The sequence below is a fragment of the Eucyclogobius newberryi genome, unplaced genomic scaffold (assembly GCF_026437365.1).
Source record: "Eucyclogobius newberryi isolate DKJ021-1_F unplaced genomic scaffold, fEucNew1.0.hap1 SCAF_9, whole genome shotgun sequence".
In the NCBI taxonomy this organism is placed as follows: domain Eukaryota; kingdom Metazoa; phylum Chordata; class Actinopteri; order Gobiiformes; family Gobiidae; genus Eucyclogobius; species Eucyclogobius newberryi.
This window is the reverse complement of record NW_027316532.1, coordinates 38,447,297-38,471,717: the sequence shown is the minus strand read 5'-3', so window position 1 is coordinate 38,471,717 and position 24,421 is coordinate 38,447,297. Positions and strand designations below refer to the sequence as shown.

At 40.9% G+C, this 24,421-nt stretch overlaps 2 protein-coding genes across 2 annotated transcripts in view; one reads left to right on the top strand and one right to left on the bottom strand.

The window, feature by feature from the left end:
- palld (palladin, cytoskeletal associated protein) overlaps positions 1–24,421 on the bottom strand; it is a 457,154-nt gene that overhangs the window by 294,384 nt on the left and 138,349 nt on the right. The gene's annotated exons all lie outside the window — the stretch shown is intronic.
- nek1 (NIMA-related kinase 1) lies at positions 334–21,613 on the top strand. Its single transcript, XM_072438091.1, has 36 exons — positions 334–393; positions 764–945; positions 1,015–1,111; positions 1,184–1,281; positions 1,365–1,448; positions 1,558–1,625; positions 1,707–1,793; positions 2,110–2,164; positions 2,677–2,877; positions 2,955–3,027; positions 5,275–5,423; positions 5,561–5,626; positions 5,865–5,924; positions 5,986–6,033; positions 6,428–6,508; positions 6,895–7,088; positions 7,161–7,274; positions 7,453–7,555; positions 7,787–7,873; positions 10,041–10,124; positions 10,205–10,282; positions 11,317–11,412; positions 12,322–12,483; positions 12,563–12,619; positions 13,194–13,422; positions 13,495–13,617; positions 13,956–14,126; positions 14,617–14,844; positions 14,915–15,020; positions 15,456–15,526; positions 15,598–15,812; positions 17,505–17,662; positions 17,743–18,101; positions 19,155–19,288; positions 19,363–19,495; positions 20,770–21,613. Exons 2-36 carry the CDS (start codon positions 829–831, stop codon positions 20,781–20,783), a joined length of 4,200 nt encoding a protein of 1,399 aa, XP_072294192.1. The 5' UTR covers positions 334–393; positions 764–828; the 3' UTR covers positions 20,784–21,613.

Below are 24,421 nucleotides of genomic sequence, written 5' to 3'. Positions count from 1 at the left end.
ATTCTAGAGTAGCGCTAGTTCCATAGAGCACTTGCTTTATATGATTTGATTGGTATTTGATCCGTGGAGCCAGCCCGTCAGGTGCGCCCTCTAGTGGAGTTTATGTGTCATCGTGATCGGATCCATGGGCGGGAACCTTCTGGCGGCACAGGAAATGACGTAGGGCTGGCTCCGGCTGGCTGAAGGGCTGCAGCTGAAGAGTTCATGCGCGGTTGCTATGGTAAATGTCCACAGCAACAGGCGGAGCCTCGATGTTAACATGATTGACAGTTGTACAGACCAATGTTTGTACAGAAAAAAATATACTAACCAATAAAAAATCACCAAATTTACTATAGCGCTTTGACAGCATTTATCCAACTCTCCGGGTAACGACAGCGAAACACACTAATGGTGAGTGTTAGATTTTGTTCCATTTTTAATGAACTGTTAAAGTCATGGCATTTGTGTATTTGGCTTTTTTCAAGTTGAATGAGTCTTGATTTCAATTAACGCAGTAACGTTAGCTAGAAGCTTAGCACTCAAGCTACCAATGATGGGAAAGACGTCTCCTCCCTTCATCTCACTCTTTCTTTGAAACATGTTGTTTATTTCAAGTAAGTGTTAAAATAGTGCTGTATTTCCCCAAATAAAATATCACAGGCCTAGAATGGTGTTCATAATACATGTGTCATGTTCACAACCACGGAGTTTGTCTCTCAACTGTCAAATCCCAGCTCTTCTGTGGTGTTTTCATAGCTACGTTTTTCCTCCCGCACGCCAGGTATGAACATGGATGTATTATATTAACATGAAGTTATGGTATGACCAATCTGGCACCTCTTTAACATGGACAAGTACGAAGAAATAAAGAAAATTGGCGAAGGTTCATTTGGAAAAGCTGTTCTTGTGAAATCAAAAGAAGATGGACATCAGTATGTTATCAAGGAAATTAACATATCTGGGGTAAACAGCCTTATATTTTAACAAGCAGATTATTGTATGAACTGTGAATAACGTATTTCTCTCTTGAAGATGTCAAGTAAAGAGAGGCAAGAATCTCGAAAAGAAGTTGCTGTACTTGCCAACATGAGCCATCCAAACATAGTTAAATATAAGGAATCTTTTGAAGGTATATTTAAACTGTAATGAAGTGATTTTGAAAAATACTTTACTGGATTTGATGCACATAAATCCTTTCCAGAGGGAGGCTGTCTGCACATAGTGATGGACTACTGTGAGGGTGGAGACCTCTTTAAAAGGATCAATTCTCAGAAGGGAGTGCTTTTTTCAGAGGCACAAGTAAGATCTCACTCTCCATTTATGCTTTCAGTAATTGTGTTCAGAATTGTCCCGCTCTTTACATTCTACTACCCCTCTTGTAGATCATTGACTGGTTTGTGCAAATTTGCCTGGCTCTGAAGCACATCCATGACCGAAAAATTCTTCACAGAGATATAAAATCACAGGTATGACGTTAGTAGATTAGGCTGGATAAATAAACCTACATTTTAGTACTGTATTTGTAGACCCAGAACCAGAACTTAACCTTATGCAATTTATTTTCTCTTTGACTAGAATATTTTCTTGACAAAAGATGGCACCGTCCAACTTGGTGACTTTGGAATTGCAAGAGTGCTCAATAGGTTTGTAAAACATGTCACAGCGAGTGGGACCAAAACACTGTGAAAGCTTAATACCATTGATTTTCTTTCCTCTCATTACAGCACTGTCGAGCTGGCGAGGACATGCATTGGGACGCCATATTATCTGTCACCAGAGATTTGTGAAAATAAACCCTACAATAATAAAAGGTACTTCAGTTGTTGATGCTTAATTTCACCAGGTTAGTTGCCCAGTCTTTTGTCTCGCTTCACATGTTAGAAATGGATTTGTGCCATTTGAGCTTGTGCTTCTGGTAAACTTAATCGTCTCAGGTTTCTAGTATTGACCGGGCTGTTTATGCTAACAACATTAAGAACATATCCATTTATCCTTATCTCAAATAACTTTAACATCCAGAGGTTTAGAAATTGTATTTTTGTGTGAATGGCGTGTCATCCTACAACTTCTCCCTGTTTGTCCATCTGTATGTAACCCATTATTTCCCTGATTCTCCTTCTTCTGCAGTGATATTTGGGCCCTAGGGTGTGTCCTGTATGAAATGTGCACTCTTAAGCATGCTGTAAGTATTGTGTGTCTGTATTGGTTTCTGATGAATGTAAATCTACCTTATATAACTTTGCAGTGCTGACTGCTTCAATGGTTTTATCCTTTCTTTACTGTTCTGTGACAAGGGATTAAAACTTTTTTGACATGACCAGTGTCAACTTAACAGACCCAGATATTGCGTTATAGTATACACATATGTGATATGAATCATATATATATATATATATATATATATATATATATATATATATATATATATATATATATATATATATATATATATATATATATATATATATATATATATATATATATATATATATATATATATATATATATATATATATATATATATATATATATATCTCTATCTATCACTTCAAATTCAGTGATTGGCATTTTCTTTTGGGTGTACCTAACATCCTCATTGCTTGCAGATTTGTCTTTTTGTAGTAGGGCTTGTGTGCATTCCCCACATTCTTTCCCAGATCTTAATGATTCTTTTAAATGTTTTCCTTTTCTAAGTTTGAGGCCGGAAACATGAAAAACCTGGTGTTGAAAATCATCCGTGGTTCGTACCCTCCGGTGTCTGTGCACTACTCTCCTGAACTGCGCTCTCTCTTGGGTCAGCTGTTTAAACGCAACCCCAGAGAGCGGCCCTCGGTCTGCATCATCCTGGACAAACCTTTGCTCTGCTCCAGGATAGAACGCTTCCTCACGCCACATGTACAGCATCATTTACATTCATTTAATAATTCTGTTTTATATATGGTGCTAATGCAAATTGTGTTTGTCTATTTCAGCTAATTGCTCAGGAATTTCCCCGTACCTTAATTCACAAGCGGCCTAAAGCGGGTGGGGGTCCGGGGCAACCAGGTGGGCACATTTATTATCTATTATCTATTTATTTTTTATTAAGTTTGCTGATCAGAGAACATTACAGTCCCAGCATCTTGTTTCAATGTGGGTGAAGCAACTGTCACAAACTGTACAATACAACAATTAGCTACTCAATGTGTAATTACATGACAAAATGAATAATGGCAAATTAATGTATTTTTATTTCTAATATAAGCCCATAGCTGCTTGGTTAGGCTTGAGCCAGTCGCTGTGGAAAGCTACAAAATTAGAGGGGCACAGACTTTAAGACATGATGATGGAGCGGAATGATAATGTTACATCATGATTCATCAGCTTGTAAGTCCTTTTTGACCATTCAAAATCTAGTGTATTCGGAAGAAAACTGTTTCCTGAATGTTGAATGAATGAAGGAAAGGGCAAGGCATAAATATAAACCTCTGCTTGTGATCCTCCTTAACCCCAGTCAGCAAGAAATAAAGCTTTTAGTGAGGAAGATAAAACTCATTCAGTCCTGTTGATGGGGCTCACTCCCCGAACTATTGCAAACTTGCTTTTGTGAACCCTGTGAGCCAAATAATTATAGACCTTTATCAAAACTCCCTTTTGTGACATATTTTCGAAAAGTGGTGGCAAGGCAGCTTACTACTTTGATGATGCAATAAAATATGTTGATAAATCCCAGTTTGGACTTCGAAACTGCTTTACTTAAGGTTGTCGGTGTAATCCCTCATTGGTCCAGGCGTGTTCCATAGTAGAAAAAGCTTCAGTTGTAGTCATCTGGACTCAGTTTGAAAAAATAGACGTTTCGACTCTCATCCAAGAGTCATTGTCAATAACAGAATTTAGGTCGAGAACTCCGATATTAATACTGTTCTGTGGTAAGACCCGCCCATTGGGAGGAGCCTTCCTGAAGTAGAAAGAGTTGTTTGTTTCAACAGAAACTCCCCCTTGTATCTACCGAGCCTATTCAGAATTTTAATGGGCTATTAGAAACCTCTTTGTCTTTGTGAGACCCTGGCTCAACCACCCTGAGTACCTGATTAGCATCTGAATGTCCTTTACCTTTCCAGGGGTTCAGAATCCCATTATAAATAACAGGAAGATGAAACCTAAGCCCTCCATTTCTGTTTAAAGAAGGTCTTTCTTTTTTAACAAAAATAGCTTCCTTGACTCCTCTTTCAAACCATCTTTTCTCCTGCTTAAAACCTTCACCTCACCGTCTTCAAACGAGTGATTAGAGGCTTCAAGATGGAGATGCACGGCACTCTGAGGTCCTGAACTAGTGTTGAACGTTACATAGGTGAGACGAAACAGCCTCTACACAAGAGGCTTTATCAGCACAGAAGAAATACTAGTTCAGGACCTCAGAGTGCCGTGCATCTCCATCTTGAAGCCTCTAATCACTCGTTTGAAGACGGTGATGTGAAGGTTTTAAGCAGGGAGAAAAGATGGTTTGAAAGAGGAGTCAAGGAAGCTATTTTTGTTAAAAAAGAAAGACCTTCTTTAAAAAGAAATGGAGGGCTAAGGTTTAATCTTCCTGTTATTTATAATGGGATACTGAACCCCTGGAAAGGTAGAGGACCAGGACCAGGACATTTAGATGCTAATCAGGTACTCAGGGTGGTCGAGCCAGGGTCTCACAAAGACAAAGAGGTTTCTAATAGCCCATTAAAATTCTGAATAGGCTCGGTAGATACAAGGGGGAGTTTCTGTTGAAACAAACAACTCTTTCTACTTCAGGAAGGCTCCTCCCAATGGGCGGGTCTTACCACAGAACAGTATTAATATCGGAGTTCTCGACCTAAATTCTGTTATTGACAATGACTCTTGGATGAGAGTCAAAACGTCTATTTTTTCAAACTGAGTCCAGATGAAACAACTGAAGCTTTTTCTACTATTTACTTAAGGTTGTAAATGATGTGATGACCAGACACTTTTCGTCCAGCTTGACCAAATGTTTTTGCTTTTGACACGGTAGATCACAGAATCCATTAAGTGACGTGTATGCTAATTACAGATGCTAGGCAATGGCAGCTGAACTTTTGTATAAGTTGGTTGTTGTATAAATGTCAGCACTACAGCTGAGAGGAGAGATTTGGACTGTTTTGATATTTGAGCATTTTATGCAGATTCCCTTTGGAAATTTGGAGTTTACATTTCTTTACAGTAAGACTAGAACCAATCTACTGTAGCTGTGGGTGGTGTATACTGGTAGGACATTATTATGTTCATTAACCCTAATATTTTTATGTCTGTGATTAGCCAAGTGCCCTGCTCCTTCGGCTTTTTCACTCGATTTACCAAAAATCACTACACCAGCCTGCAAATATGGAGTGCCTTTGATCGCAAAGAAGGGGCCAAATGGCCCTAAGAAGGCTGTGGAGAAAAAACCAGCCGTCAAACATAAACAGGTCTGTGCTCTTTTCCCCTCCTCTGTCCTGACGGCATGTTTAAGGCTCCATCCATGAGTGCTTGTGTTCATGTGTGTCTGAAGAAAGGGGTGCGTGTTGTGTTTGTCATGTCTGAACTGCCATGTTGTGTTGCTCAGGCCCCTCCCCCAGCAGCCCCCCAGAGGAGAGTCAGTCAAGTGGAGGAAAAGAGGAAAAAACTCGAGGTACACCAAAGAGCCCCAATATAAAATAATGCATCTTATCTCCTTCCCTTGCTTGTGTTAAACTTGGCAAATCTTCATTTGTGTTCACCGAAATACATTTGAATGAACATATTATTGGTGGGTCTTTTTGTTTTTTGTTGACTGATCTTTTATTCTTTAACAGTGTCACTCTCGAAGCTTCACTTCCCTTGTCCGTGCTTAGCAGTTTATTTTGAAACTGCAGTGTTTTCTTTTACAGGAAGGCATGAGGAAGAAGAGGATGGAGCTGATTGAGAAGGAGAGAAAACAGAGAGAGCAGGTTTGTGTTTCATTCAAATCTGTTAAATCTTCCCATTAGACAACATTTTTCTTCTCTGTAGATGTTCCTGTTGAAAGCAGAACACATGAAGAGATATGAAAAGGAAAAGGTATGTCTATAATAAAGTTATGCATAGAAAATCAGTCTGGGGAATCAAAATGTATCAAAATAATCATCATTTAAGAAGGCTTTTGGATATAGATATAGTTATAACTATGCAATTTTAAAACATGTAAATATTTCAAACATATACCTCAGACATTTACTGCAGACAACAGTTGCATAGTTTCTTGTATGTCATGATATGCATGTAGTTGATCAGAAAAAGTTGATCACAAAACAAAACTAAACGATAGATATTGGTATGCTGGGATGTTTCGGTGTAGAATGTCTTCTAAGTAAGTGAACTGGCTTCCAGTCTCATGGGCCGAGCTCTTACCTTCACACAGTGTAAGCCCCATCTAGGGCCTAAATAATAAATGAATGAGATCTGTTTGTTACAGATCAATCGCATAAACCAGGCCAGAGAGGCGGGCTGGAAGCATGTCTTAAGTTCCAGTGGTGGAAGCAGTCCAGAAAGGAAGGTACAAGATACTGCTTCATGTACTGTTCATTTGTAATGAATCTATGTTTGCTTGTCATTGAACTCAATACTACAACATCGAAAATCAAACCCCTGTCATGCAAATAGGATTTGATACATGTAATACAAATATTATAACCTTTACAATGTTTCCTATGAATGTTCCCTCTTAAAACAATTGGGTATTTATTCTCAACTTGTAGCAAAGAAGTTTAGAGCTTTCTTAAAACAAAGATATTCGACTTCCATGTGCGTAAAACAGCCTCACCACACACTTATAATGTTTGTTACAAGCGTAGAAGAGCAAATGTAATGTGTATAATGAAAACAAATGCACTCACCCAATAGATTACTTAAAAGTGCAATTACTATATCTCTTTTCTTTAGTGCTTTGTTGGTGGTGCAAAAAGGGGTTTACCCGTTAGCCCATGTCATGTCCCAAGCTCTGCCCTCGGATATGCTCCAGCTTCTGTCCAAAGCAAAAGTTCATATGATCATTACCATGCAGCACTGGACCAAATGGCTAAACCAAACTCAAGAGATGTCAGCAGAATTGGATCTTCTGCAAGCAGTGTTGTTGGGTATGTTCATTTAACTCCTAGTTCTATGTGGTTATTAGATTAGATTTAATTGGTTACCTTTTGTGTCACTAGTGTCCCGTCTGCCGCTGGCCCACTGCCCAATGGCCCTGACCAAGTAAACCGTGGTCACCTCAAACAGGAACTACTGAAGCTCCAGCATGTTTCAAGGCAGGCCCACCTCCATAGGTCAGCTTGTCAAACGATTTCTAATGCTTTATTATGGCTGGAATTTCAAATGGAGGAAACACCGTTAATGTGCTGTCCACATCTAATAGAATTGACTTTGTTTTACCAGTTTCTATTACTCTTTTATTATGTTTATTGCACTCTAATTATACTAATTAATACATGATTTATATTTTAGGCATCGTGTTCATATGCCTGTTGAACGAGCCTATCAAGTTGAAGAGTTTTTACAACGGAAAAGAGAAGCCCTGATCAACAAAGTCCGCGCTGAGGGACAGCTGGTACGTACCATGACCCAGTCTGAAATATTTCCATTGCACTGTAGCTTCTGGTGTAGCTGCCTGGCTGTTTTCATATATAAACTTCAACATCAAAAAGAGGCGCTTTTTGAATTCTTAAGTCTAATGTATTGCCTATTAAAATTGGAATTAATTTGGTATTAAGGCTAAAGAGCATGCAATGAAATTGGATGGTGACTGTGGTAGTGAAATTTTAAACTGAACGGTAAACAGGGTTTGCGGCAAAACCTGGCAGCCATCTTAGGAAGTCGCACTGGTTCTGTCCGCTGCAGGAGACCTCGGGCCAACAAAGAAGAGGAGGTAGGAATCCAGGCCTGTTCTCATCACCCGTCCCACTCATGGCACGCCTGGCTTGGCTTATGCTCATAACTCAGCCCAAACCCTTTCAACCCCTCAATATGTTTCATTAATTAGTTTGATCCCTCAAAGATTAGCCTGGTCAGCCATCCGTTTTGTTTTTAAGGAATAAGTCTGGTCACTGATAATTTGAGTTTCCAGGGAGGTCTTTAAATGAGTCTCAAACCTTATGTTTATGCAGCTTTTCTGACTTGGTCAGGATGAATTCTGTCTTAAAATAGTCTGTGAACACTAAGTATGAAGAGAAAATATGAATGAAGGTGCCAAGTAATCAAATAAAGTATTACTAATGAATGTAAGATTGAACACTATTGATCACAGTGGAGCACTTACAGATCAAGCTCATTAATAATAAGATAAGATAAGATAAGATATTCCTTTATTGTCCCACATGGGGAAATTTCATTGGTGCAACGCAGGTAGATCCAGAGGTAGATACAGAAGAACAGATCACTTATAGGAAGTCTGAAAAACACTTTCACTAGAAGATCTCCTATAAATAAATAAAAACTCCCATAGACAAATAAATAAATACCATTGCATGTGATCCCGACAGTAATTGCACATGAATATGTGTCACGACAGCACATAGATTGCACATGAATTTCACAGTAATTGCACATGAGTTGCACATGAATTCCAACAGCAATTGCACATACGACAGAATTGCACATCAGTATTAGGTTAGGTCAGTATTGCGACGGGATAACGTGACGATCTCCGGGTAAGACGACTGTTCTCCGCAGTTTCATGAGTTCCTCCTTTGTGGAAACGCGGTACGGCGCCGGCCGGGGGGCGGGGCCGGAGCCGGGGGGCGGGGCCGGAGCCGGGGGGCGGGGCCGGAGCCGGGGGGCGGGGCCGGAGCCGGGGGACTCAGAGCCAAGACACATCGCAACGACACGACGAAAACACTCAATCCAGCCAAATAAAGTCAAAACAAGTTAATTTAAAGCGATTCCAGTGCGTGTCCCGATCGTTCGTGAAGTTCCTCTTTCATATAAACGTGTATATAAACGTGTACCGACGACACGCCGTACTTTAGCGCGGCCGGAGGGCGCGGGGGGGGCTGGTGGGCTCGCTCGGAGCTAGCTCACGTCACAACAACACAACGAACGCAACGAAAAACGCTCAAATCCAGCCGAAAAAAGTCAAAAACAGTTGAATTAAAAAACTATTCCAGCGCGTGTCCCTATCGTACAGTAAAGTAGAAAAAATATACTAATTATATTTACAAAATATAGGAGATAAAGCACAATAAGTGTGAGAAAGAAGAGAGAGCGTTTACACCGGGCTGCCAGCTGTACCAGCGCCTTATGACGTATCATAAGGCGTATAGGCGTATAATAATAATAATAATAATAATGCATTATATACTGTAGCACCTTTCAACAAACCCAAGTCATTCACTCCGCGCCCACTGGGGGTAAATTACTACTGTTGCCACAGCTGCCCTGGGGTAGACTGACAACAGTGAGGCTGCCAATCTCTAGCAAATGTAGTTGTGTGTCTTTGGGCAAGGAACTTCACCCACCTTGACTTACCAACGGATGGAAATTAGCCCATGAATATAAAGCGGCGTGTTTGCAGCACGTGTATCATGTATGTTCATTATCATGCGCTGTCCCAACCAAAATAAACAGACATAACGGTTAAATTGGGTAACGTGGATTCTTACCAAGTTACACAACAGTTTGCCTCAGTGTGGCCCTGGTATTCCCTCTGATAATCAGGCCCAACTCTGGTTAACTTCTGAAATCAGATGAAGAGTTTTATCTTCTGTCATTAAACCTGGATTGGATGTTATTTGGCAGAGTAAATGGAAGGAGTTTCAGACTTAAGAAAAAGGGGTTGACTGGCCAGACTTGCCGCTCAAAGATGCTTCTTGTCATTAATCATTAACTCCCATTTGTTCATTGTTTGTTTTATACCTTCTTATATTCAATTGCTACATCCAGGTGCATCCAGTTATAGTTTGAAATGTCTATTCATTATTTTCTACCTGTGTTGCTGCACTGTATTGCTGCACTTTGTATTGTTATGATTTTGTTATGTCTTATGTTTGTGTCCTGTTTTTGTAAAGATTTTAACAGTTTGTAACATTTGTTCTAAGGAGTACTTGGCGCGGCTACGGCAAATTCGGCTGCAGAACTTCAACGAGCGGCAGCAGATCAAGGCGCGGCTCAGAGGGGAGAAGGTACGGTCCAGTTAAACCTGAAAATCACTCAGAATTCTCCTATTTCTGACATTTGATCTTACGTTTGGTTTATGTTTCAGTACGACAGCGATGGATCCGACAGTCAAGAGTCCAGTGAGGATGCGGAGCTCAGGAGGAAGAAGATTGAAGCTGTGAAGGTAAAAATGTAGTAATGCAAGTGAGTGGTGAAGTTTAAGTTTATTTTATTATTATTTTCTTTTTTTATTTCTTTATTGAATTACTTTTTTCTTAATCCAGCGGGCCAATTCAGTTAACTGTAGCATATATAATGCTGCAGTGCATTAAAATTGGAGTTGGACTAGTACCAGAAGTTTAAGGTTCGGCTCGGAGGAAAATGAGGTGTATTCAATGAGACAACTGACAAATGCTTGTAGCGCTGAGTGGTGTTATTTACAGTGATTGACAAATATATACAATATTTACAGTTGTGCACAATTAGAATAATGGTCCATATTTCTGAACTTAATCAGTTCAACGCGTTAACAAAGTTCCAAGTGCAGTGCTGCATAGCTCAGTCCACAAAAATAGAATCCACGGGTAAATTCCAAGGGTTTCAGAGTATGAATCAGTGTATCCACTAGCAGGGGATATTGTGTAGGATATAACGTATGTGTGGGGAGCGGCTGCAGCGCCTCCTACCGCACCGGCAGATGTTTGCACTCTCTCGGTTCGTTCTGGTTTCTTTAGCTCGCCATCCAGTTCTGGAACCTGGCCAGGTCCACTTTAAGTATATCAGTCAAACAAAACACAAGATCACAGGCAGAGGCATCTGCAGCCGCTTAACAACCTCGAGGCCCACACTCCTCCCGAACAACAGCGCGCGGCCATGTTTTAAAGAGCTTAGCGCCGCAAATCTCGCGATACGTGTGCAAAGTCTCGCGATAGTTCGGCAGACGGACCAGGCAGGCAAAAATGAAGCAAAGGGACCAGGCAGGCAAAACGGAGGCAGAAACGGTCCAGGAGCAGAAAATCACCTGGGTTACATAACCAGTGTGTGCCAATGTTTCATGCTGGTTATATGAGGAAAGTGTGAGGAGAAAATGTCATGCCTGAGCCTGATGCCATAATGTCAAATCTTGTACTATTTATTAAGTAGCAGAAGATTGTCTGTGGCAGTTCAAGATGACCTGTTTTGATACAGTTCTTGCAATGTCGTATTGATTTGTGTCAGGCACAAGCCAATGCCCGTGCAGCCGTCCTGAAGGAACAGCTGGAGCAGAAGAGAAGAGAGGCCCATGAGAGGGAGAAGAGAGCATGGGAGGTATATGTAAGTCCAGTCTCACTTCTGCATCACTACATCATGTGTTTCTTAGAACTGGTAACATCGTTTGTTGTTTTGTTTACAATTTATAGCTGGAAGCTTATATTGCCTTGTGCTTCTTCTGAGATTATGCTTACACTTCATAAAATATGTCAAATCCGCCTGTCACTCAGAGCAGGACTCGACTGTAACAAAGGAACCATATGTTCAAATAAAAATCCATCTGTGTCCCAGATACAAGGTAAATGTTTTCAAATCAAATGTTGCTTTAGGCACCGTCCTAAACACATGTTTTGGATGCATTTTTTTAGCCAGTGTTAAAAGTGAATGACAGTGCCACAGAATAAAATATAAGTCTGTTTGATTTGTGTTTTATTCGATTTTGTGAAATCATGTTAATGGATTTAAAATTCATCCCAAACGGCAAATATATAGTTTTATCATTACTAGACCTATAGTGAAAAACTAAGCACATAAGTGGGATAATCATAGTCTTTGTGCCTATGTGTGCAGCATCCACAGCACGCTGCTGGTCATAAATACTCAAGTGACCCAAGTGATTTACCGTGGATGTGAGAGTGCACGGGCTGAAACGTTTTACTAAAGTTTCTTTAAACATTCTTAAGATAAAGCTAAAATAATCTTGATAGTTAGCCTTGTCTTAATCAGGTTTATACCTGGGTGCATTACTATGCTAGGTTTGGTTTCTACTTCATTGAATATCATTGTGTCAGATTGTACCCTGCTCTCTCACGGAGGGAGAGGAGCTGCTTTTACCGTCTCCACAAAACATTTGAACCCACACTATTTTGAACCTCTTTCGAATAACTACTTCCATAGGTCAGATTTGATGTTGGACTCTTATATCGCCCACCCTAGTCTAATCATGCCCATTGTGTGTTATGAAATATGAAGCTGGCAGCTCGGGGGAAGAAGGTTGGTCCAGCAGTGTCCACAGCAGTAGAGACTTCCTCCAGTTCAGACGCTCCAGCGGTAGAACCCTGTGAGCCCGCACTGCCCTCCTCTTCTTCACCACCAGCTATATCCATGACCGCTGCCCTCCACAACGTTGGAGCGGTCAGTACACATTCATATTTAAATCAAAACTCATTATAAACACATCAAAACTTCACACTGGTAATTCTGTGCCTCACAGCAGATGGCGTCGCTGAAAGAGACGGCGGCTGAATCAGAGGACGCATTAGCCGCTCAGGTGAGTGTAATGACAGCTTCAGATCTAGATGGAGCTAATTCAATTATCTGGCCGTCTGTGATACAAAAACAGACCAGATTGTGTACCTAAACACATGAACTTCACTCATGTCTTCTGCAAAGAGCAGCTCTTGAAATGCTGTAGTAATAATTTGTATCTCTTGATCACTCACTCGTCTAAAGATGACCAATTGTTGATAGGCAGCCCGGACCTTTCTATGTGGAGTTTGGATGTTTCCACTGTGTCTGGAAGGGTTTGCTGTGGGTCACTCCTGTTTCCCCCGTCAACCCAAATTGTATTGTAGACAATAAATACAATTCACCAACTAACTTCTTGACCAAGCCTAGCTCAGGATCTGAAGATGGGTCTCTGGGCTCTCCACTGTGGCACCTACTGCTCCTGACTGGTCGCTCCAGTGGCATTTAGCATGGGTGAAATGCAGAGAATGAATTTCCCTCTGGGGACAATAAAGTGAACTATGATTTTAACCTGAAAAGAACTGTAAATATTAATAATTTCCTAATAGTTAGTTTATAATGTCATAACTTGCATCTTGTCTACACTCTCTTTGTAGACTGAGAAAAAGCAGATCCTGCGCAGACTGAATGATAATCTAAAGGCCCAGAGTTTGGTGGAGGAGGTCGAAGAGACGCTCAGCGCTGAACCAAGTGCTCCTCCACACCACCCTGTGGCTGAGGAACAGCCACCTTCCAACGGAGACCGAAAGAAATGGGAAGCAGCCCAAGTGCCTGAGCTTCTTGTTGCACGCACTTTCACTGAAACGTGTGCCACCACTGCCTCTAGTGAGTTTAGAGTTCGTCCATGATCTGGTGTCTGAAGGAAAGATGTAATCGGTGTGTGTGTGTTTTCATCAGCCCTCACAGAATCTCCAGAGGAACGTCCAGGCTCTGGAGAGGACAGGAAGAAGTGGGAACCTGGACTTCCTCTTGTCCTTCCTGCAGCTCAGACTCTTGGGGAAACGTGTGCCACCACCATTGGTTTGTTTTGGTCTTTTAATGCTACAAATGCACAGCTGCATTAAAACAGCCGTAGCATTACATACCACTACAACAAGACACTTGACTCGTGTTTATCTGTTAAAGAATGAAACAATGATTGGTTGATTTTATGGCCTACACTATAGAAAACATCTTTCATCTTACACAGGATCCTCAGGAGGAAATGAATAACCTCTTGAAATAAGTCACACAATGTATAGTATCCTAAATATAGCCACACTCACCTTTTGAATAGATTTTTCCATTTTATTATCAAACATTTTATACAAATCTTCATATAGACTAATCTTTAATGTTCCCTTTGTCTAATTGGTCAGACCACACAGTGGGTGAAGTTTCTGAGTTGAGTATCCTTCAAGATGAGGGCCCTAGAAAAGTGTGGGGTGTGAATCCTGACACTCGGCTCCTGAAGCTCCTGCAGGAGGCAGAACTGCAGCCTCTCACTCAGAAACTGGACAACGCCAGCATCTGCGAGGAAGACTTCAATGGTATCGTTCTAAATCATTTTACACCATGTGTGATCCGTAAAGATGACTTTTACGGTTATAATATTTTATACCATAAACCAATAATAAGACTTTGTTGAGGCCTTGTAGAAAATTAAATGATTTGTATTTTAGAAGATTATTGCTGATCTCTGTCACGTCTTCGTCATCCTGCCACCTCCTCTTCACAATGAATGCATTTTCATATTTGCACGTCTCTCACAGTGAAGGCGACAGCAAATTTGACCTGTTATTGTTCCAAATGAGACCTGGAGCTGGACATGGATTTTTCAAATTACATAATTTATTATTGCAAATAATTCCATGACTCATAAATTGCATGTGCTACATCTCACAAATCCCTAAAAAGGACAATTTAGATTTTTATTACAAATCTGTAATAATGTGAATTAAATACAAGGAGAACATTTATAAATGCAACTATACATTCATTTGACTCTACAGCAGTGTATCTGAGACAAAATCCTTGACTGAATAGATAATTACATTCCTGTCATTTATTCTACAGTTTCACCAGACAAGTCTGTAGTGGTTGAAGTGATACGGACACCCCAAGACGCGCTGACCCTTGACCCTGAGCCAGCTGTAAATGTTCAGTGCCCAGATGTTCAGGAGAAGAGCTCTGTTACAACACAAGTCCCCCACCAGGAAACGACTGAGGACCGCAAACCACTGCCTGCAAACCCCACAGACACACTGGGTTAGAGAACCAACCCAAGCTTTTATTTTCTCAGTGTTCGGCCAATTAATCCAATCTGTTTGTGTTACAGACCCAGCAGACGTGGAGTCATTAGTTTTGGATGAACAGCCAAAGCTATTTGAACCTCCTCCAGCTGATGTGCAGCAGGCCTGGGAGCAGGATGTACGACTGCCTCTGTGAGTTAGTATTGCCGTCTTAGCTGAATCCCAGTGTTATTGTACCCTTTTTAACATATTAGTTTTATTGTAAAACATGTGTTCTCACTGTAGCATCTCATTCTTTTTTTATTGTATACTTTTAATTCTCAGCTTAAATTATACAGAAATGGCTCTTGTACAGTAAGATGTATAGATGACTAATGTTAAGTTTTGCTTTAGTTTGGTAATTCAGACTTCTCCCAAAGGCCAAAGCAACGCAAACAAAGAATGTGCATAAAGTCTGAAGAAGGGGAAAGGCTGAAGCCTGAGCTTATAACGCCTTCCCCTTGTACTAAGATTCATCCTCTTAAATTATACATTGCTGACATTTTGGTCAACATTATATCTAACTTTGGCTTAGACATAATATTTAATAATGGCTCCTTTTATAATGCATGTGTATTTCCTTTGTAGGCCAGCAGGTGGCGACACAGGACCATCAAAGCTGTGTGGTGCTGAGAAGTCTGTGGACAAACCAGTGACCGGTGAGATGAAAGTGCTTGCGTTCTCTTCGACTTGAGGCGTATGATTATTATTGCCCTCTCATTCCTCTCAGGAGCAGTGCAACACGAGGAGCCGTTGTTTCTGAAGTTGTGTTCTCCGGCCCATCGTCGCACCGCTGCCCTGGCTCTGCTCTCAGCTCAGTCTTCTGTGGATGATTCCTCGTCCTCTCTGGCCTCTCGCTCTCGATCAGTCTCACCTCTGCGCTCCAAACATCACTGCCTCCTCATAGGCCTCTCCACAGGCATGTTCGACAGCAACAACCCCAAGGTATCCCGAACATCCCTTATGACACCGTTATGGTCTCTATAAGACTTCTCAAAACATCTTCACTACATCCAAATGACTCCATGTTATGCATTGTTCCAGCTTAATTTCTCCTGGCTTGGGACTGGCAGAGAGGCTATACAAATACCCTGTACACTCATCTCACTGGAGTATATTTATATAATCAATCGTGCTTCTAAGTGTTCTAAATGTTCACCAGTTATTTGTACATTTTTTGACTTACTTACTCTTTTTAATGCTATAAAAAGATGTATTCCAACATTTCATACATAGAGTACCACACGCTTTAGTTCAGTATGACAATGAGAGATCATGATGAAAAGAAGTCACTATCTGGGGATCACATGCCCATCTCTGATCCATGACAGTGTTGGATGTTCTTCGATCTGTTGAGCGGATGTTTCCGAGCTTCAGGAAATGACTCCTGTGTTCAGTGTATGTGCAGCAGCATGTGTGGTATTTTTAGGTCGAGTTTCTCTCTTCTTTATTAATGAGGGGCTTTGGAGTGGAGCCAGAGCAATTAATCACAAGTCTAAACCTGCAGAGGGGCTGATGGGACAGAAGCAGCATCCATCAACCTATATCTTTCATGACATTCACCAGGGACTTTGAGATGTACAAAACTCTGGTCCTTTATTACATGGGCTTGCATGGCAAATCCAGGAACAAGGACACCAGTGTCTGTGGTAATCTAAGTGGATCCAATGGCATGGTTCAAATCTCGTCTCGAGCAGCCAAAAAGTAAGCTCAAACGTTAGCCAGCAATAAGAGAATTTACATCTGCGCTGGAGGACAGAATATCCAGGTTTGTTTTATCTTCAAACACTGAACCAATATGACCGTAACTTAACACAGTTTTCTCAGAGCTGCAAAGAACGTGAAAGTGGAGGAAACTTCCCGTACACATGTGCAACAAACTGTCTAAAAGAAGTTAAATTCTATCTTGGCCTGTCACAGTAGCACATTTTGAAGTCCCATATATTGTCACAGAAAAATATCACAATAAAGGATAATATTGTAACTACTTTGTCACTGAAACAATAATCCTAAAACTGGATAATCCCAGGAAATCCTTTTTTAATTGAAACATTGTAGAAACACTTCACTAGTTAAATCATTTGACCATTTACAACTCAAATGTTACCATAGGGATAATTCTATACAAACATAAGAAAATATTCATGACTAGTGCTAAGAAAATGTACTTTTGATAAATATGCATCAATGCATCATGAAAAGTACAATATTATATCTTCTATAGTCTTTTTACGACCACATTTACAGAGAATGTCACATAACATAACCCTTACAGAAGCAGCATCTCATTTGTCTCATTTGCACTAACCAGGGGGTTAATAGAATGTTTTAATATTTTAAACAAAGCTGATATTGCTATACAGAAAACAAAAAAACACATTCTAGTAATAAATTACAAAAAAGTAAACCAATAGGGTATTAGGGGGTTATATATATTATTATTGAAACATGTTTAACCTAGAGCTTATAGAGAAGACATTGACTTCAAAACAAAACGCAGATGAAATTATTAAGTCCAGTAATGAAGGATGTTAAATTATGACAGTTTAGCAGTTCTGATTTAACCTGTACCTCTTTAATGATGTCACCTAAGCACAGACTGTACGATTAAAGTGAGTTTATTGTTGTCACCGTCAGATGCTGCGGACATGCTCCTTACCAGACCTCGGCCGTTTCTCCAGCTCACAGCGAGACGTGGAGGCCAACAGTAACACAAATGTGGCCCCAGAGAACAACCTGGAGATAGAAGACCTGGAGGAGACTGTTAATGATGACGACCAGTCTGAGCCTGAGGAGTAAGAAGCAAACGGTTTAGTTGCAAGCTTAAAACAGACATTTTCAAATTGCCTTTACTAAACACATTTTTTCCACATAGTGCATATGAGGACGAGGACTTGCGGGACATCCAGGCCTCGATGGAGAGGCTGCTGCAGGAGGAGGGCGAGCTGATGGGTGCAGAGATGGGTGAGGGCGATTTCAACGGGAATCCTCCTGAAGTGCAGCAACATCAGGAGCTTTTCCAGGGAGTCGCAGAAGAGATGGAGCAGAACAACCTGATGGCTCTGGACGATGACGAGGATGAAGACGGTGAGGAAGAGGAGGATGATGAAGAGGACAACGAAGGCTCTAATGGTAGCCCGGGCGACGAGGAGGAGGCGGGGCTGCTGCTGAGTAACGGAGTGGGAGGAGGGAGCCACGGCAACGAGGGGCAGCTCAATGAAGAGTGGCATTCAGGTGAGAATAGGATATTTTCATATCATGTCTGCGTCATAAAGCAGACACTATATGTTCTTATATTTAAACGTTTCAAGTCCTTAACACTTTCACCGATTTCAACAAGTTTTACCTCTTTACGATCACTTTCACCGTCTTAGGGGCTATTACGTTTGACATTTGAACAACTTGTACTTTTTGCAGTATTTGCAAAAGTATCAGTACTTTTTCCCATTGGAATGATTGGGGCATCTACAGACATTGAAAATTAATACAAATTAAAATGTATATATCAAATTTTTGTTGTTCCTTACGGTCTTCGCGTAACACGCCCTCAAAAAAGGCTTAATTTCCTGCTAACGCTAATTAGCATTAGCATTAGCATCTCTGTTGCTAGGTGACAGAGGTACAGGGAGGAGGGGGTGCAGCCGGGTCGCCGAGGCGCTCTCTTTCTCCCTGCTCAGGTCTGCGTTCAGCACGATCTTGCATCAGGACAAACAACTGTTTGAGTCGCAAACTACGCAATCATCAACTGTGACTTACTGAGCGTCGTAACGTGGACGGGCGGGAATTAAATCAATTAATCTGACTTTTTATCTTAAGTAGTACTACCAGTACTACTTACACACATGTAATACTCTTACACACATGTTGTACTTTTACGCAAGAATGCAGACACTCGCAATGGCACATTATCTAGTTTATTTTTTTTTTGCCAAATTAAAAAATCTTCAGATTAAAAAATAGTTATTTGCGACACATTACTACTTTTATTAATCTGCAACATTCAATTCAATGTTCATCGCTCACATTTGAATGCATATGTTTGTAGAGGCCTAAACTACAGAGTTAGCTTTAAGACCCATTAGAGGCAGGTTATGTGTTTGTTTGATTTAATGTCCAATGTGCAAATCTATTGTAATCGTGATCTTGGATTTCATTTTTGGAGGTACATACAATACTTGTCTGCTTTAGTAAAACAACAGTGCTAAACATTGAGGATACATGGAAATTGGTGAGACAATAAGATGTAAATGTCTTGTATTATTATGTAATTTAAACGCGATGTTGTAGATGGCAGTGGCGAGGATCAGAGTGGTGAACCTGAGCATCACGACAGCATCTTCAGTCGCCTGGAGGAGCTGCGCTTCAACCTGGAGCAGCAGATGGGCTTTGAGATGTTCATCGAGGCCTACAACAAGATAAAGGTTCAGGTCATTCTCACTTACTTTCATTGAATGTAACTGGACACCTGAAAGCAGCTTGTTCTTTCTTATCGAAGGCAATACATGAAGATGAAGATGAGAATATTGATCTGGGCTCCAGTTTGGTCCTGAACATTTTGGGAACAGAACACCAGCACCTCTATCCCAACATCCTGCACTTGGTGATGGCCGACGGGGCGTACCAAGAAGGTGAGATGTGAAATTAAACTTATTCACAAAGTTAATGCAGGTCTATTGGAACACACAATGATCAGCCTGAACCCAAATGTATCCCATATTATGACAATACCCCCAACCTAGTGTTCAAATGTGTCTTTACCACACGATACAGCCGTGTCAGAGCTGAAGCGTTGAATCATTTCAGTCTTTTATCTGCCCCTTTGTGTTGGCACACTTAAGTATATTAAAGGGGTTAAATAGATCTGAAATACTCAGACAGAACTTCTTCATTCTCTATAGTTCGCACTGTCAAGTCAGTCAAGACATGGACGACATGAGCAGAACTGTTTCTCTAATATTTGACAGTTCTCCCTCAGTCTGTTCACCTTGTTTGTGCTTTTGGTTCTGTCTTTACTTTCTTTGATACAATAGTATGCATAAAGCTAATGAAACAGCTCTCAAAAAATGTGGTTTTCCTGATCAGCCATTTTTAAGTTTTTAGTTATTTGGTATTTCACTTGCATTTTTTGTTGAGGGAAAGAACGAGCTTCTGCAAATTGAAAGCTTCTTGAATTGGCCAATGTAAAAAGAGGCCGATAACAAGATACACAGAATGGACTGCACGGTGGCACAGTTGTTAGATATCCTGCCTCACAGCAAGAAGGTCCTTGGTTTGAGTTTTAGATCCGATAGGGCCTGTTTTCCACCACCTTGTTTTCAAAGGTTTCCTCCAGGTTTCCTCCAGGTTTCCTCCAGGTTTCCTCCAGGTTTCCTCATTTTCACTAAAACATGGACAATAAGACTCGCCTGTAAAAGTCATTCTCAGTAAAGGTCGACTGGGCAGCATCAAAAATCAATCAAATCACTTTATTCATCCCAGAGGAGTAATCCAAGCACAATAAGCAGTTCAATTAAACTCAAAGGTCACGGGGTCATTATCAGTTTGAGGCGGGTAACAGCTCTCAGGACAAAAGTCTCCTCCTTCTGTGTCCTTGGGCATCACAGTCCAGTTCTCCATTTGGCTTTTACCTCTGAGGCACAACCCTCTACCATAATCTAGACTTGGAACCATCATGTGACAAATTGTGATGGCTTTATAAACAATGACACTTTTGAAACATAATTATCATTGTTCTGTAGTATTATTTCAGAATTTGCATTTTCTGGTCACGCGTGCTTGCTTATTATAGCCAAATGTTTAACCACATTCTATTTGAAGGAGCAGATGCACATGACCTCACTGAGAGACTGTTGTTCTGTTTACATATAAATACAATCTGACTCTCTTCTCTTTTCTCTTCCAGATAATGATGTGTAACACTTTGGACAATCTGCCTGCTCTGTATCGTCTTCCCGACACACACACTTTGGATCTGTGCATGAGGCGTCATGCGGCCGTCGTGTTTGAGGCACTCGCATGAAAATTGACTAGAGAGACTGTTTTTCCGACCGTGACAATCTACGCTCTGTCTTCTCATATCATCAGATCAGAAGTGCATTAAGAAGTCTGTGTGTCTATGACTAACCAAAGTTGACCCAAGCTTTGGATCAAATATTTATGAATGTCCCACATGTAAACGAATGACACTACCTTGTCCTGGGGTTAAGTTTTATGTCATTTCCGCAGCAGTGGTTTTCAAACTCTGGTACATAATTTGGACCTGATTTAGTCTGATTCTATTTAGTTTAGTCCATGTTCAATACAGGTTTGGTTTGGTCATAGTTTTGTTCTCTCTCTAAATACAAAAAGAAGGTCGTGCCATTTTGAGATGTTCAATCTATGGTCTTTTTTTGTTATTTTTATTTTAATTTTAAATACAAAGTTTGACAGCCACTGCTCTCCTGAGCTCTCAAATCCTCCACTTCAAGTCATCGCGATACAACCAATTAACCTCTTTTTTTATTTCTCTTTTCACAAAATGTGAAAATCGAGTCTCACACATTTCCTATTCTTATATTGCGTCCAGTTCACATCAAAGTGCGTCTTGCTGAATGTTGTATGTTGGTACTGTAGCAAAGGTCAAGTAACCAGACAATTCAGGTAACTAAGTGCTGTGCTGCACTGATAAAGTAAGCAATGGAATAAATTATAGTAATATTTGCTATTAAATTATGTAAATCTTTATATTAATAAACACTTTCAAGTAAGGTTTTCTCAGTTTTTTTCCCCTTACAAACAAGGTGCAGTGGTTGTATTAGCGGGTGGGACGTGTGCATAAAACCTTTTTCATTTTATCATTTATTCACAAAGTCGTTTTTCGTTTCATGGGTTCAAGCTATGGCAACTAGTCCTGTTACCATGGCAATCAAGCAAATCAATACATTATCTTTGAAGCAGAAAGTTCCTCTTCAATGAGAGTTCACACTTCACTGTGATTGGTTGAATCTGCCTGCCATTCTCAGGCGTAGAGCTGCATTAAACAAAGAGTATTTGTTCATTCTTAAAATCAAAATGTGAGAGTCAACTTTGTTTTCTTAACAAAGTTCCGCAAACACAATTCAGAAGATGACTTGAGGATCCAGACGTCTTCTTGTTCTTTTATTATGTAGGTTCACCTGGTCAACCCAGTGCTATGCAGAGGACCAACTGTGATCATCAAACCAGGACCACACCCAGTGTTCCAGCTGAAACCCAGGGTCCCTCAAGTTTAGGGCCCTAATTTGGACCCTAAATGTTTTGAAGATTAGTCTAAAGACATGTTTAACTTTTAATGTAGTAAAAAGGGATACAAATCTGAAACATTTAACCAAAGTCTGAGTTTATTTGAACTAAAGAATGCCATGCCTGGGTTAGTCTTTAAAGGCAACTCAATGAAGTGGAAAGTAACTAATCATGTTCTTGTATGCCTCATAAAGTCTTTATCCCCTTTCATACTGGTAGATTTGACCTTTATAGCCGTCTGTTCCACTGTATCACTCAAGAAAACCACATTTTGTCACACCATTTTGTCAAAATTTCAGCAATACAACAGTTTCTATTGAAGGTCAAACTTCAGTCAAAGGTCGGTGTAGCTCACTCATTGTTCCTCAGTAAGTGCACACACAGAAGTCTATTTCCATCCACAGCGTTTCATCACATCAGCTCTGCCTTCAGTCAGTCGTCAGAGCCATTTATTTGTGGACCCGATCCCTGTGGAGAAATTTACTCCGAGCCTCCAGCCATTTTCTAAAGCATGTCTGATTTAGTGCGACAGCCAAAAGTGGGCGTCTTCCTATCAATCGCTAAACCTTTCCATAAATACTATAACATGCAGACCTCCAATATAGCTACCACGGTCTTACAAGGTAGCATGAAATCTATGATGGGTTAATACACTTTTACTCAAATTATACTGCGCAAAACGTGGATGTAGATGTACCATTTGGGCCAATGTTTTAATAGAAAGCTGTGTTTATTCTCTACAGGGATTCTCAGTTTTGATGTATGGCTAAGCAAAGAGCCTGACATGAAGCAGCTGTTTTTTAAATCAAAATGCATTTTAATCTCCATAAGGGACGTCTAAGTTGTTTACATGCACGCAAATACAAGTGTATTCGATAAATGCTTATAAAGGTTTTCAATTCGCAAATGACTTTACAAAGAGCATCTGGGTAAAGATAATGAGTAACGGTGTAATAATGGTCCAAAGTTCACACTGAAGCTTCAAATATAAATCTTTCCCTCAACTACACAGCTAGAATCTGCTGCGCTAACTGTGCGTTTGCAATTAAGCATCAAAGAAACCCTCAGGCTCTTTTGAGTACTCTGTTTCAAAGTACAATACTATACCACAATACTTTAGGTGCACAGTACCAGTAATGTAAGTCAGCTTGAAACAGAATGATTTAATCAGAAGTGAAACCACAAACAAACACAGAGCCACATAATCTCATAAATGTTGCATGAGCCGTTTCATGTGTGCTGTATAAAAGTGCTGCCACCTCAAAGTCATGTTCTTTCTGCTCGGACTAAAGCACCAACACAGTATCATTCTTGTATGGAGACAGTTGCAAATAACTCATTTCAATACATACAAATTAGAAACACCAGTGTAAAAGGAAGTAGGCCCTAGTAAAAACTGCATTTAAACGTTTTCAGCCAAGAGTATTTAACTTGACTGTTTTGAGTGAGAGAGAACTATAAACTTCAATAACTACTACAGTTCACATTTTTAATCCATGTTTAGTCCTGTTAAATTACTTAAAGTTCCTACATTGTCTTTAATTCTTGTATTTCCCTTGCTTTCTAGAGATGAGGTTTAGCCCTCATAGAAAAACAAACACTCAACTCTGTCTCTCCTTTTACCCTTTTTCTTGGAGCAGAGATCCGTGTCCGATCACCGGCTCCACCACGAGCGAGCGGCGCCGCTTCTCCTCCGCTGCACCGGCGTTTCCACGCCCGAACACCGGCTCCGCGCTCCCGCACCCGCCGCCCCGGAGGTCTGTACCTGGGCGAAGGTGTGGCCCCAGCCCGCCACAGGAGCAGACACGGAGAGCGGGGCACCGGCTCCACCCGGAGAAAAGCAGCCCCACACAACCAAGGTACAGCCCCGTTTCTCTGCTTTCCCCGCTCCACAGACGGGGGCGATCTGGTCACAAAACTGGACTCAAATGCGTCTTGATTGGGCTAGAGCAACGCCGGCGTCTGGTATGTGGACTGCCGCTTCTGTCCCAACGTCTTTGTTTTGTTAGTCGTTTCCATTGTTTTGTTTTGTTCCCGCGTCTCTGTGTTGTCTTCTGTCCACATCCCTGTTCCTTCACTTCATCGGACATTACTGCACCGTCCATCGCTCATCTCCTCCCTCACTCCTGGACTATCTACTGCCCTAGCCGCCAGCTAACAGCTGGCTTAACACCTGCGGAGGTCCGTCATGGTATCGCGGGGCCTCCCTGCCGTGCAGACAAGGTCTGGGGCCAACGCCACTCACTCCACCAGCTTCAACACCCGGTCCACTGCTGCTTTTTCACAACTCTCTG